The sequence below is a fragment of the Phocoena sinus genome, chromosome 8 (assembly GCF_008692025.1).
Source record: "Phocoena sinus isolate mPhoSin1 chromosome 8, mPhoSin1.pri, whole genome shotgun sequence".
Classification (NCBI taxonomy): Eukaryota; Metazoa; Chordata; class Mammalia; order Artiodactyla; family Phocoenidae; genus Phocoena; species Phocoena sinus.
This window is the reverse complement of record NC_045770.1, coordinates 61567966-61583675: the sequence shown is the minus strand read 5'-3', so window position 1 is coordinate 61583675 and position 15710 is coordinate 61567966. Positions and strand designations below refer to the sequence as shown.

At 45.7% G+C, this 15710-nt stretch overlaps 1 protein-coding gene across 1 annotated transcript in view; it reads right to left on the bottom strand.

The window, feature by feature from the left end:
- DNHD1 (dynein heavy chain domain 1) overlaps positions 1-15710 on the bottom strand; it is a 66315-nt gene that overhangs the window by 27631 nt on the left and 22974 nt on the right. The window contains 5 exon segments of the mRNA XM_032641580.1: positions 4405-4751; positions 4753-4889; positions 5386-5543; positions 9933-10176; positions 10266-10531. Of these exon segments, the coding sequence (XP_032497471.1) occupies positions 4405-4751; positions 4753-4889; positions 5386-5543; positions 9933-10176; positions 10266-10531 (1152 nt within the window).

Sequence of the window (15710 nt, the reverse complement as noted above, 5' to 3'; positions counted from 1 at the left end):
GTCATCCTCATTCACTTGAATTCCACTGTACCTTCTTGAGTGAGAGCAAAAGCGAAAAAGCTACACCCAAATGCTGAGAATCACGCATGTTACATGATGCATCATCCGTCATGGAGGTCTGAGGATCGCGAGGCCATCAGAGCTCTGATCGAACCAAAAAACAAAACCAAACCCAGAAACCACACATACGAAGTCAATTAAACTCTTTAATCAAATCTTCTTTCATCTGAACTCAAAAGATCCAGCTAGAAACCCATATAATCTTTTTTGTTTTGGCTGCGCCACGAGGCTTGAGGATCTCAGTTCCCAGACCAGGGACTGAACCCGGGCCAGAGCAGTGAGAGAGTTCCGAAGCCTCACCACAAGACCCCCAGGGAACTCCCCCCATATGGTGTTTGATAGCAGTTGTCTTAACATTAAATATCGAACAAGTAAAGAACTCTCTTTGTAAGAAGGAGCAGACATAGTATCTCCAGACACACGAGAAGATAAAGACAAACTTGAGGATTATCTATTTCGTAAATTCCATTGCATTTTAAAACTTTTTATTTGGAAATGCTATCAAACTTTTTAAAGTTGCAAAAAAAAAATAGTAAAAAGAATTCCTGTATACCTTTTATCAAGATCACCTTTTGTTAACATTTTACCCATTCTCTTTACCATTTGTGTTTACGTGCTCTGTGGGTGTCTGGGCAGGTGTGTATACACACACAAACGCATAATTCTTCTCTGAACTATTTAAACTAAGTTACATATATCATGTCCCTTTACCCCTGAATACTCAAGTGTGTATTTCCTAAAAAAGGGATATTCTCTTCTACAACATTGGTACAATTATCAACTTCATATATTACACTGACATAATACTTTTATCTGATCTATTGTCTATATTTCAATTTTGTCAGTTGGCCTAGTAACGTCCTCTATAGCATTTTTTTCCCCTGAAGTACAGCAGACAGTCTAGGGTCAAGTACCATATTTACTTGTCATGTCTCCTCAACTTCTTTTAATCTGGAACATTCCCCACAGTCTTTTGTAACATAGACATTTTTGAAGTAGACAGTCCCCTTTCTCCCTTTTTTGTTAACAGAAAGTTTCTTGTGCTGTGTTTGTATGCTTCTTTTCATGGCTGAGTTTGTAAAATCACTCCCAGCTGGACTGTTGAATCGGTAATGTTGTGTCCTCTGGGTATCACGTCTGGAGGTACGTGATGTCCATTTGTGTCTCATCTGTCCCTCATTGGAGATATTAATTTTGATCACCTTCAAAATGTTGCCCAATTTCTCCACTGAATTATTACCTTTGCAACTAATAAGTAGTCTCTGAGGGAGACTCTCTAAGACCGTGCAAATATTCTGTTCCTCATCAAATTTGCCCCCAAATTTGGCATTCGTTGATGATCTTCACCCAATCCAATATTTACCATGGTGGTTAGCAAAATGATGGTGTTCTCTCTCCAGCCCTCCCTTCACACTGCCCAGCTGGCTCTGGCATTCTACTGTAAACACAAGTCCTCATTTCTCCCTCACTGATTTATCATCTACTTAGTACTAGTATGGATAATACATTCCTGTTTTTTTCAGTAGTTTACTTTGTACTTACCCTGGTGGTCAAATTGTCCCAGATTTGTCCAGTTGGCATCCCTTCTGTGTCCTTGTGCCATGTCCCATCACTTTTATCAGGACTTTTTTTTTTGCAGTACGCGGGCCTCTCACTGTTGTGGCCTCTCCCGTTGCGGTGCACAGGCTCCGGACGCGCAGGCTCAGCGGCCATGGCTCACGGGCCCAGCCGCTCCGCGGCATGTGGGATCATCCCAGACCGGGGCATGAACCCGTGTCCCCTGCATCGGCAGGCGGACTCTCAACCACTGCGCCATCAGGGAAGCCCATATCCCATCACTTTTAAAAAGAACTTAACACTTCCTTACTTTCTGGCTTAAAAAGATATTCCACTCTCATCTTGTAGCTACCCTGCCGTGGCCCTGGAATCATTCATTCTCTGAGGAGCCCTGATTTCGTTTAGTGGGGAATGGTATCTGGGCACAACGTGGCTCCTTGCTATTGGAGTGTATCTCCTTCTTGGACTCTTCAGTAGACAGAGCTGGGAAGTATGTTCATGTATATATACTCATATACATACACATGTGCACTTAATCATACAAATACAACACGTGTGTGTGTGTTTTAAAATGCAGTGGAAATTGCAGGGACTGCCCTGGTGGCACAGTGGTTAAGAATCTGCCTGCCAATGCAGGGGACACGGGTTCGAGCCCTGGTCCAGGAAGATCCCACATGCCGCGGAGCAACTAAGCCCGTGCGCCACAACTACTGAGGCTGCACTCTAGAGCCCACGAGCCACAACTACTGAGCCCACGTGCCACAACTACTGGACCCCGTGTGCCTAGAACCCGTGCTCTGCAACAAGAGAAGCCACCGCAATGAGAAGCCCGTGCACCACAATGAAGAGTAGCCCCCACTCGCCACAACTAGAGAAAGCCCACGCGCAGCAACGAAGACCCAATGCAGCCAAAAATAAATAAATAAATATTTTTTAAAAAAGCAAGAAATTACAGAGTAGACACCACAGAAACTGGAAGCTTATAAGACAAATTCACATTTCCCCAGAACTCAAAAAAAAAAAAGAATAAAAGAAGTAATGATGAAGCAGATGAAAGAAATGGAGGAGAGATCCAGAAAATCCAACATACAAATAAAAATTCTGAAACGGGAGCAGAGCAACTGTAAAAGCCATTATCAAATAATCGAAAAAAAGATTACCTACAAAGGAAGAAAATCAGATTGGTATCAGATTTGTCCAAAATGATAAATGTCAGGAGACAGTGATGTAATATCTAAGTCTGGACCAAAAAGTGTTGTGACTTCAGAATTCAATATCTAGCCAAGCTGTGATATAAGGACATTATACAGTCATTCTTAGCCATAAGAAGTTTAGAAATTTTAACACCTCCAGCTCCCTTCTTAGAAAAAAGAAATACTCAAAGAATTATTGCAGCCATCCAAGGAAGGAGTGAAAATAATGAAAAGATGTGGTACTTTAAAAATTGGCAGTGGGGGCTTCCCTGGTGGCGCAGTGGTTGAGAGTCCGCCTGCCGATGCAGGGGACATGGGTTCGTGCCCCGGTCTGGGAGATCCCACGTGCCGCGGAGTGGCTGGGCCCGTGAGCCATGGCCGCTGAGCCTGCATGTCCGGAGCCTGTGCTCTGCAATGGGAGAGACCACAACAGTGAGAGGCCCCCATACCACAAAAAAAAAAAAAAAAAAAAAAAAAATTGGCAGTGGGTAAACAAAACCATTAAACCTTAGATATCAGAGTAGTTGTTAACACAGTTACAGAACAAAACAAATGTCAAAGGTAGTAAGTAAAATAAAAGATATGTAGTGGAAAATAAAGAGTAGTATTAACGGTCTGGATCTAAGATCCTAGATTAATTTTAAAAACCGGAAGTTTGGTGAGGAGACAGGGATGGAAGAAGGAAGTAAAAGCAATGCTGTGGGGTTTCCTGGGCCTAACCCCACAAGGCCTGAGTCCCCTGCTCTGCTTTTCCACAAACACCCCAACCACTAGCAGGAAAGGTCAAGGTCTGGTCTACATCAGTTAGAATATAGGATGAGGGTCTCCCAATACTTGACCAAAGAAAAAGCCCCTTGTTTGAGGATGGTCCCAGAGTGTCTTCCACCTCACATCTGGTCAAATGGCCCTCCCTGGGATTGAGGATCCCATAGGCAGGGATAGTAACAGTTGGCAGTTGGCCAAGAGGCAAGTCAGAAGCAGTGTGCCCTTCCAAGGGATACAAGTGACCGACAGAAGTGATGGCACCTGAGAAGAGAAACTGGAGCCTACAAAGTTCTTTACGTGCAGAGGGGAGCCAGCCTAGCTGCACCACTGCACGGAAGGGCTAAGGCCAATAGTTCTGTCCTGGTCTCCTCCTAGGGGCTAGTGAGGCCTTTAGCAGCCACCTCTCTCCACCACACTGGCTGGAAGCAGTGGCCGTGGAGCATCAAGACCGTTTTTATCTGGGACCTGCCGCCTGGTGTAGGACTGGGCTGAACAGGGCTACACAACTACGACGAGGACACCTTTACATTTCTCCTGCACAGGCTTTTAGCCCTCTGACCCCAACACATTCTGATGGAACGCTCACCTATTTGCCTTCTCTACCAGACTGTGTGCCCCCCTATCCCCACCCTAAGCACAACACTTGACATACCCAATGTATTTAGATTTTGTCCTGCAATTTTCACATATAAAAGAGACTAAAATGAAGGTATATGATTCCCAAGACTTCCTTAGGGTCACCCAAGATGCAGGTCCCTGAGTCCCAACCCTGATCTCAGTGGGAGGGGGCATCCCAGGGTGGCGATGGAGGGGGCGGGACCCTCGGTACCGGTGAAGGTGGTGTAGGCATGGTGCAGTTCACTGAGCCTGCTGGCTGTGTTCTGGAACTGATGCTCCAGGGAGATGAGCTGGAGTTCAGTGCTCCTCTGCTCCTGCATAGGGTCCATGAAGGGACCGGACAGGGCCGTCCCAATCAGGCCCTCCAGCTCCGCCAGCGCCGCCGCCATCAGCCGCTGCAGCTCCGGCACGATGGCGTGTCGCTTACTGAGCAGGAACCCTGAGGCCTGGCTTTTCTCAAACTGGAATGACTCCCACGTGTCCAGAAGCTGCGGGGCAGGCAGAGGGTAGTCAAGCAGAGGTGGTTATGGGGGAGGGGCTCTGGGAGAGACGGGAGAGATGCCTTCTCACCGAGATGTCCAGTGCCTCATTCTCAGCACTGAAGACGCCAAAGTGGTTGCGGACGAGCTCACAGAGTGACCGCGTATATTGCATTCGCTCCTCCAGCTCTGTGTACCGCTCGTTGGCCTCGTTCAGCTGCAGGGACAACAGTATGAGACCAGCACTCCCACAGCCCTTTACGTCCTGAGGGGCACTCCCACCTGCTAGAGGCTCCAGGCCCCAGCAGTCGCCTTTTAACCAACTGGGATCAGGGCAATCTGGGATCAGATCCCCCATCTGACCTAAGTCTCCCTGAAGACAGCACAGTTCCTCCCCCATCAGATTGTTGCCCTGATGGCAGGGTATGGATCCCTACTTGACTGTACAGAGAGCAGAACTCGGTCTCTGAAAGCCAGACTTTCTCTCTCTCAAAACAGCAGGCCCTCCCCCTCTCATGAGGATATCGAGGGCCACGTGAACAGGGCCCTCGTGAACAGGCCTTGCCTGCTGGCAAGGGCAGACCACACACGTGAGCACAGTTTAAGAGCGTCAAGCCCCATCGAGAGCCCAGCTGAGACTTGAAGGGAGTGTGCTGGGCATGCGAACGGGACGGCCCTGGATAAGCTGGGAAAGGAGAATGGGGAGAGCCCACCTTCTGGGAGCACCACGTGAGGGCGTGGACGTCGGCGTTGATGGTTCGGAAGGCCTTCGTGAAATCTGTGAGCTCTGTTATCAGCTGCTGACCGCGGCTCCGGCATTCGTTCTGTATCTGTTCAAGAATGTCCTTCCTGATGCCCACCAGCTTGGATTCTGAAGACAGGAGAGAGTTAGGCATGAGGGGGTGAAGTGCCAGGGGAGCGTGGCGGGGCCGGAGTGGGAGCAGGTTGAAGGGGCAGCCAGAACGTGAATTCGTTCCCCCAGTCGCTGAACACTTACTGGACCCCTGCTTGGTGTCCAGTCAGCTGCAGTGCACTTGGGCCTGTGCTGGGCACTGGTAGACAAGAGTGATGAGTGAGACAGAAAGTGTTCCCACCCTCAGAAGCTCACAAAATGGCAGCAGAGACAGACATAGAAGGGGATAATCACATACCAGTGTGGTAGATGCTCTTCAAAGAGCCCTCAACCTGGCTCAGTGAAGGGGCAGGAGGCCTGAGGACGCTGGGGAAGGCCTCCTCAGGGAAGGGGACATTGGAGCTGACTGTACTGAGTGGTTAAGGCTTCCAGGGGCACGCCAAGTGGATGAAACCGTGTGCAAAGGCACAGGGATGCTGTATCCATGAAGAGCAGAATGTCCACCACAGACAAACATTTTCTCTCTGAGGAGTCTTACTGCCTCTGCTGTAGTAGAAGAGGTACCCAGAAGAGTGTGTAATCTGCCTTTTGTTTTTAAGGATTAAAGGAAAGAGGTTGTCAGGTGGACTTGGGGCGAGAAGATAATCTTGGAAGCTGGCTTTGGCAATAGGAACACCTCCACTGTCGCCGAGGACAGGAATGATACCAGCGCGAAACCTCGTCAGATCTGAGATGCCACTGATTGTAAGAAGCACCATTATTTTACACACACCATGAAAAAAGAAAAAATGATGCCATCAATTATAATACACCTCTTAAGTTCAGAGATGTTAAAATATGCACAGAGCTGCAAAATCCAATATAGAAATAGGGCATGGAGTATGCCACAAAATATAGTATAGAGTACTTACTACACGCCAGACACAGTATTACCTGTATTAACCCATTTAATCCTCACAAAACCCTTTGAGGCAGATACTATTATTGCCCCTGTTTTAAAGATAAGCAAAGTGAGACTCAGAAAGTTTAAATATCAACATCACACAATGCTAGAGCAAGGATTCAAACTCTGGCAGTCTGGCTCCACTGTGTTACATTTCATGCTTTGAAGGGTGAAAAGTAAATTAACTCATCCTCCATGAGCATCTCTGCAACTGGAAAGTAGGACAGTGAGTTCCAGGCACAGATAATTGAGACATACAGGGAACGGACCTGTTGGAGCTTTGGAGGAGGTAACGAATAGGACTTGGCACCGACAGCTGAGACTGAGAAAACCAAGACAAGGGAACTTCTGAGGGGTACCCAAGGTTGAACAGAACACAAAGAGGTGCACTTATCCTTTTTCAAACTATCCCATTGACCTATGACAGTAGCTAGGCCACTGCAATGGTGCCGCCTTCTGACCAGCAGCACGGGGCCCGTGAAGACAGAGAAGAGCTCAACAGTGACACCGTGTGGTATAAGGGAGCAATGGACTGATAAAATAACCAGGGCTCCTCGGGGTTGGAAGTTGGAGGTGGATGGGAAAACACATTTGAGAGATATTTAGGAGGCAGAAGAATGGAAATGATTTGATGACAGGCTGGACGTGGTGGAGTTAGGGAGAGGGAAAGAGTAAAGTATGAAGTCAAGTTTCTGGTGAGGCCAACTCATAACAGTAGGTAATTCAAGTATTCAAGGGAGCCCAAGTAGAAGAGGAACAAAGTTGCAGGATAAGAAGATAGAATTAGATCAGCAAGAAGGATGAGAGTGGACAGAAGGGAGTAAGGTGAAATGAAAACAATTAAGCATCTACTGCGTGCCATACTCAATGCTAGGAACATTGCAAATAATATCTCATTTAATCCTCCTTCCCATAACCCTGTGAGCGACTACATTGTTATGCCTATGTTACAAATAAAGAAACTGAAGCTTAGTGATCTGAAGTCATGCAAGCCAGTAAAAAACAGAGCCAGGATTCTGAGCCCTGTGCTTTTACCTCTCCATCTGCTCCTCTTGAAGAGGCCAGTTGAACCTGGACTAAGGACCAAGAAGCCAACAGACTAGAAAGAACACTGACTTCCTGAGCAAGAGTGGAGCGAAGCCTGCCCAAAACAGGGTCAGAAAGAAAGCAGGCCAATCACAGGTCCTCCTTCTGCCTGGCCAGCCTGAATCCCCTGTGCATTTAGGAGCGAGGCTTGGGGAAAGAGCGGGGAGTTCTGTGGTCTAGACGATACCTAAGGAGGTATGTGCTTTCATCTGTGGAAGAGCAAAGGCAGGGAGGGCTAGGCAGGCAAGCACTTTCAAGCAAACTCTTTCAGGCCCAGCTCCAAGGCCTCCCACCTTATAAAGAAAGCAGGCCTGGAGACTTCCCTGGCTGCGCAGTGGATAAGACTCTGCACTCCCAATGCAGGCGGCCCGGGTTCGATACCTGGTCCAGGAACTAGATCCCACATGCATGCCGCAACTGAGAGTTCACATGCCACAACTAAGGAGCAGGCGAGCTGCAACTAAGGAGCTGGTGAGCTGCAACTAAGGAGCCCACCTGCTGCAACTAAGACCTGGTGCAACCAAAGAAAGAAAGCAGGCCTGGAGGCCATGGATCTGAGAGTATCTAGTCTCTGCAGGAAGCAGACACGATTGGTTACTGCCGTTCATCGGTGTTAGGTGACAAAACCTCTCTGTTTCCCAGAAGAACAAATCACCAGCTTCCCAATCTACCCCTCTGTGTGTTTCTCCACAGCCATCTCTGGGTGGAGGCACTTAGCTAGTAACCAGTAGTATGAGACATCCTTCCCGTGGAAAGGGAGGAAGAGAAAAGACGAACAAGGTTAGGTCTTAAACCAGATTTCTCAGAGACCCAGGGAGACCAACTAGGCCTTGGCCTCGTGGGGGTAAGTAGACACATGAGGTGGGAAACTGAGATGGGCTGAGCAGGGAACAGACAGCAGAGTGGGCTCGAGCTCCACTTTCCGTGTAGCACTTTGGGAAGATACCTCCTTGCAGGGTGCCCTCATGCTCATGTGACACGAGATAGTCACAGCAGAGCAGAGATCATGGTGTGATGTGTTGTGGCAGAAAGAGGGCCAAATATAACGTTCCCAAGTCCGCCACAGCTCCCAAATGGCAGGGGATACAGGAGATAGTGGAGAGTTGATAGCCAGTGGGCCCAGATAGGGTTCCTGTGTTGAAGGGCGAGGGACCCTTAAGCAGAAGCTATGGGGTGGCCAGCCTAAGACAAAGACTGGATGAAGGGTTCACTAAAACCCTAAGGATATGTAATGTCAGCAGGAGCCAATGCAGAGCCGAGTCAGCAGAGGTAGACACTCTGGGCTCCTATTAGCCAGGAGAACACACGCCAGCTCCACCAGCTCAGGACACAGCTTCACCAGGAGCAGCAAGGTCAGAAGGAGGGCAGAGACCTCAGGCAAGTCAGCAGAAGCCAGCAAAGAAGAGCACACAGCCCAGAAGCCCTCTGTAATGCCGGGGGCCACCTCGGGGAGGAGAAGGAGTAGAGGACACTCGAAAATCAAAACAATCCAGAACTGTAGTATGAATTTTGAATTGACCAAATACCCAAAATAGACTGAATTAGACCAAAAGTGCTGCTTTAAATAAGAAAATAATGCGACTTTCAATTGGAATACAGTTGTCCCTTTGGGGGATTGGTTCTAGGATCCCTGAGGATACCAAAATCCACACATTTTATAAATGGCATCGTGTTTGCATATAACCTATATATGTCCTCCTGTATACTTTAACTCATCTCTAGTTTACTTATAATACCTAAAATGACGTAAATGCTATGTAAATAGTTGTAAATACAAGGTAAATGCTATATACACAGTTATCGGTTCAAGTTTTGCTTCTTGGAACTCTCTGGAATTTTATCCACAGACACAGAACACGCAGATTGGGAGGGCCAATTGTCTCTTTTTTCACCATCAGCAGAATTTAGGGCTACAGACTAAGCCAAGATCAGTAAAAGAGAGTAGCTTTTTATACATGCAAATTGTAGTGTTGATTCTGACTGCTACATGTGGGGAGAGGGCACCCTTGATTCCTGAGAATCTCTGTAAACAAATTGAGTTCTCCTAGCCCAAGGAGCAGGCTAGGATTTTTCTCAGTCACATTTGGTTTGAACGACTTCCGTGCCGTAAGAACACAAAGTGCTAGGAGACAAGGACACACAATGCCTAGGGAGTGTGGTGAATAAGTAGAGTCAAGACAGGCGGAGAGGCTGTCCTCTGCAGTGACCACACCTTCAGCTGCAAAGGGAAGGGCCTGGGACCTGGGGCTTTGGGAGGCGCTACAGGTCCAATGAGGGGCCTGCACCAAAGGTCCCTGGAGGACACGGAAGGCCCAAGAAGGGCTGTGCGGATAAGGTACAGAAGGCAAAGGAGAGGAGGGGGGTTAAGCAGCACTCACCCATCTCCACCTGTATGTCACGGCAGCTCAGCCGCAGCAGCCTGCCTTTTGTGATCAGCTCCACGGGGATGCTGGAGACGCGGGCCCGCCAACCATTCAGGCAGCTCACCAGCATCGCGTAGCTCTTGACAGGACAACCTCTCATAGACTCCAGCTTCTGAGGCCCCCAGGCTTGCAGGAACTCATAAATGCCTTTCATCCAGTGATGGTCCCTGCAGAATTCCTGCACCTCCCGCAGCATGCCCTAGGGGCAGACAAGGTGTGTAGGGCAGAGGTGGGTGGCTATGATGGGAAGTGGTGGCCAGGTCCCATTCTTTAAACCTCCGTCCTCACCTCCAGCAGGGCCTGTTGTACAGCCAGTGCCTGCTGGATTCGAGCGCTCTTGTCCAGATCCTCTTGCAGCTGCTTATAATTGGGGGGCAAGTACTGGCCCCGCAGCCGGTGCCCACAGACCTCCAGGGCTTCAGTAACTGTGTGAGACTTCCAGGGCCACACCAATCCTATACTCGGGCCGCAGAAGATGTCCACAGCATCGCTGGGTTGGTCCTGGAACTTAGGCATCATGAAGTCCGTGTCCAAGTCCTCCTTTTCATGTTCTTCTAGTGGGGTACATGCCATAATTGTCCCTGAGTGTCCTCCAGGGACCACATACAACCTCTCCCTCTACCCTGAGTGTGTACATACACATTACACACGCATACAAACACACACACACATTCTCTGTTCATGAGTGCGTTTACACATACATCTACATCATAAACACAGTACCAGACCCACCAAGGGAATTTATTAGTTAGGGTTCAGGTGCAGAGAACAGATTTCAGTCTAGCTAGTAAAACAGGGAGGAAATTATTATAGATTATTACATGGGTTGTGAATAACTGCAAGAGCTGAAGAACAAAAACACTCTAGGCCAAGTGTCTATGGCTTTGTGCTGCCTGGCAAACTGGGGTGTCACTGCCATACCACCAGCTACATAGGCACATGGGCATAAGCGATTACGAGCCCCACCAGCAGAACGGACGGCATACGCCCTGCCTCTCTGCCCTACTTACCTCAATTCTGAGCTGAAGTCACATACAGATCTAAATCACATGTGACTCTCAGCCGCAAGGGGGTCTGAGAAGCACAGTTTATAGCACTCGAGCCTCTGCAGGACAGAGGAGGAGGTGAGAAAGGAAGGTGAGCAAGCCAGTCCTCAGTATCCGTCTTAAGGAATATCCTTGAACTTGGCCTCCCCCTTGATTCTTAGAAACTGTTTAATTGCCAGTTTTAGTATTTGTGTTAAAACTTTGCACAAAAAGGGAGAAGAATCATCAAAATGTTCAGAAATTAGATCCATACTGCCAACATCTAAGCACCACAGGGCCCGCAAGGGCCCATCCTCAGATCCCTTCTCTTCCCCATCAGTACTCACTTTCTAGGAGAGCTCATCCAGTTTCATGGTTTTAAGTACCACCTATTTGCTCTGAAATATATGTCTAGCTCAGATCTCTCCCTGAATCCCAATCCCACTTAAACAGCTGCCTAGCCTACATCTCTACTTAGATGCCTAATATATGCACCTCAAACTTTTAACAGCCCAAAATGAGCTCTGATCTCTAACCGCCCCCAGATTGCTCCTCATGCAGTCCTCCAACGTCAGTAAACGGGAGCTCCATTCTTCTGGGGGCTCCAGTCAAAAACTTTAAAGCTATCTTTGACTCTTCTCTCACATACAACACAGCCAGCCATCAGAAAATCCAATTGGCTCTATGTTCAAAATATATCCAAAATCCAACCGATTCTCACCACCTGTACCACTGCCTTCTTCTCTTTCCCCAGCCCAAGTCACCATCAAATCTCACGGCATTATTGCAATACCCTTCTAACTCGTCTCCCTGCTTTGGTCGTTGCCTCTATCCCTTTGCAGTCTGCCCTGCATAACCAGAATGATCCTTTAAAAATAGTGCCAGAAGGGGTTCAAGGAAGATGGTGGAAGGGGCAGCATAATTTTGAAATCTATTCCAAACTCCCACATGAATTTGGTATATAAAATTGACAGGGCAATTAGACAGTAAAACGGAAAACCCATCTGGATAACATTTTTTTAACAAAATGAAGACAAAGGATCCTTACAAACACTAAAATATAAGTGGGTGGGAACAAACCACCTACAGCCTCAAGACCCAAGTGGCATTGCCATTTATGGGGAAGGAAGCAGAGGAGAACAATGGTATGCCAGACTGACCTGAGACTAGGAAAACTCCTCAACAGCCAACAGACATTTTGTGGAAAGAAGAGGGCTAATTCGAGAACAGCAGGTAAAAATGGAAGGGGATTTGCCCGCTCCAATAGCAGGTAGGTAAGGTCCGTAGAAGCTTTAGCAGTCTATGCCCAATGAGCTCCTAAAACCAACCGGCGAGGGCTCCCTTCTGGGACAGTACTCAGCCCTAAGGTGAAACTGCTGGGGGTAAAGTAAAAAGGGAGCAGAATGGAAGCAATAGAGAAAAAGAAAAGGTCCAAATAAAACTGGGAGAGAGAAACAGAAACCAGGAAACCTCAGAAAGTTAGCCCCCATTTTTTGAACACTACAGAAAATCAACAGAAAAGGAAATTGAAAGGTTAGAGAATCAAGCTGTCTCCTAAAAGTTAGTAAAAGAGAACTTTTCAGAAATGAGTAACAGAAAAGTACCAACATCAGACCCCATACAAAGCTAGTATAAGGAAAAAGAGAACGGGGAATAGAATAACATCTTTATAGACAATGAAAGCATGTCAGGAAACAGATCAAAACAAGCCCATTTCAAAACAAGTCAAAAGACACCAGGAAAATGGCATAACCCATGAAAGAAAACCACATATCAGAGTTAGAAAAACTCAGAAATTATGCAACAGAGCCCAGGTAAGAATTAGAAATAAAAGAAAACATAATTTTGGAATGGAAACTGAACTAAAAGGAAGATAAGAGCAAATAAACTGAACAGGTAAATAATGTCTTAAGAAAAATAGAAGGTAAAAATAAGGATAATTACAAAATAAAAAAGAAATAAGGATTAAAAGAATATATTTCAAGAGAAAGGAACATACATTGGGGGAAAAGTGAAAAGTGATAAGGACCTAAAACACATGTAACAGGAATCCCCGAAGAAAAATCCAAAGCAAGGGAAGAGAACAATACTAAAAACCTTAATTCAAGAATACTTTCCTGAAATAAAAAAGGCTTAAAGCTGCATTATAAAGGAGCATACCTGAGAATACTATCTTAGAATGTTCAATACCAAGACATATTCTACTAAAAATTACTGAATTTCAAGGAAAAAATATTTTAGGTATCTAGGCAAAAAAAAAAAAAAAAAAAAAAAAGCAAGTGATTTATAAAGGAAATAAAATTAGATTATTATCAGATTTTTTTGACAACAACTTTTAATGCCAGAAGAAAATGGAGTAATATCTTTAAGATATGGAAAGGAAGAACATATGAGGCAATGATTTTACAGCTGGTAATACTAACTTTCAAAGGGTACAAACTATTATCAACATAGAAGAACTTGAGACTTCTCCTCCCACGAGCCCATCCTGAGGAATCTAAATAGAGAAGGAACTTTGGACAAACAAAATGACTAAAAGAGACATCAACATAAGGGCTGCTGGTGAGCATATTGTTACTTGTAGAACTCAACTTAAATGAGGTTTTATTCAATAATAAAATTATTAGAAGGGTAAGAATATAGCAGAAATGACAATGTAGAGAATGCTGGCGATTCTCTTCCTTGCCAGGAGGAGAGAGCCTATCTGAAGAATGAAACCTTGGAAGGCATATTACTTGGCCAACTAATAGCCATTCGCTTCTCCCTTCTTCCATGGTGGTAGAGCCTATCTTCCACGAGAAACTAAAAATATCAGCCCTTTGATTTCCCACACCTGGATTTTTACAATGAGATGTAACAGTGCATCTGCTGGGGAGTTTCTGGAGATTTATTTTTCTGATAATAAGTGAGAGTCAGGCTAGGAGAGCTTTCTCTCTAACCTTGCTTCCCCTTTTTAAAACATGACTTTGCTTGAGAATGGGATGCATGGAGCTGCAACTGGTCTTGCAACTACAATGTAATAGCCTGAGGATGAAAAAAGATTTTTGATTGCAGCCTCCCCTAGCACACATACCCTTCCAAGAGGATCTGTCGTTACCTAGAGCTAAACCCAGAATGGAATTGGGGAAGGATATAAAGAGCCTGGTACTTGATGCCATTTCTGAGCCACTGAACCAACCCTGGAAGCTACCTGGAGACTTCTTGTTATGTGAGATGATTGTATTGTTTAGGCTACTCTTAGGTCTTCTGTTACTTCCAGCTGACGGCATTCTCAGTGATGAATGCAAACTCACAAGTAAAATCAAAGGACTAAGACAGAGAGATAAAGCCTTGATGACATTGCCTGAGCCCTGAATCCAGCTGAGCCTGAATCCAGCTGTATTCATTAATTTCTTAGTTATAGGAGCCAGTAAAAAAATCTCCCCTTTTCCTTACCTAGTTTTGAGTTAGGATATGTAATCCAAAACCAACTTGCACATTTAGGCCCATATAATAGATGTTTATAGCCAGGACAAGCATAGCTGAAGACTGGAGCCTCCTCCACCATATACACCCTTCTAAGAGGATATGCTCTGACCTATAGCGAAAACCAGTTAATTTGTACCATGGCCCATTACTCTTGCCAGATCTTATGGATACATGACTCTCTGTAGGGTAGGCTGAATCAATCATATTTCTTGTCTGGAAAATTTGAACTAAGTCACACAATCAGGAAAACTTAACTGAAAGATCATATATAGAGTCAAGAATGGAGCTGGTGGCATAGAAAGTCTAAGTCATTTGGAAGCAATGGTTATATAAGGGAGCAGAAAGTTCAAAGGAAGCAGGGACAGCTAGTGTTAGGAGAGAATCAGGGGAATTGGGAAGAAGCAAAGACAGAAGTAGAGATGAAAGGATAATCACCAATTTGAGAAACAGGGACTCTCTTCCTGACTTTCTAGTTTCAATTTCTCTGAAGTTTGGTGCTGCTACATCTTTTCTGCCTTTGAATTTGGTAACTCTCTGTTTTGTGAGCTCCAAAACAAAGATGGGGTTGAAGAACTGTGATTCAAGGTGCCAAGACCCATGAGAGCACTCAGGCAATATGATGCTATACAGTCAATTCATGTGTGCTTCTGAGCAACGGAAAGAAAAGCTAGTGCATTTTTAATATAATTTGGCGAATGCAATATCCCAACAGCACAGAACACTAATGACTTCTTAGCCAGAGTAAGAGTGAAATAAAGAGAACTGATATCAAGTAAATCAAAGAAACATAAGTTACCTGTCACTGCTGAGTGATTTGGGCTTCCATTTAAAATATATATGTTTTAGTATAACACCTATGAGTCAACATGGAGCTGCATTTTAAAATATCCATCCAACTTGAAAGACCTAAATAATGATAGGTCTTTACAGTAGGTTTTCTTGAAGGAGTAATTCAGACATTTCACACAGAGCAAAGCATCTTGTCAAACATATTTATAGGACTTTTCATCGTTTCAAAATTTCTTACAGAGTGGCAAGAAAAAAACCTCCTTCCCCTCTCATCTATGAATCCGCTCACTGTTACACTGCTTCCATCTATACTTCCTCTTGCTGGTCATACTGTTCACACCTCACATTCCCAAGAGACCCTCCCTGCCATATGCAGCCCCCTGGAAAAATATATACTAAGGACAGTTTCGTTCTTTGCATTATAGCTCTAAGCTAACTTCAACACCATTCC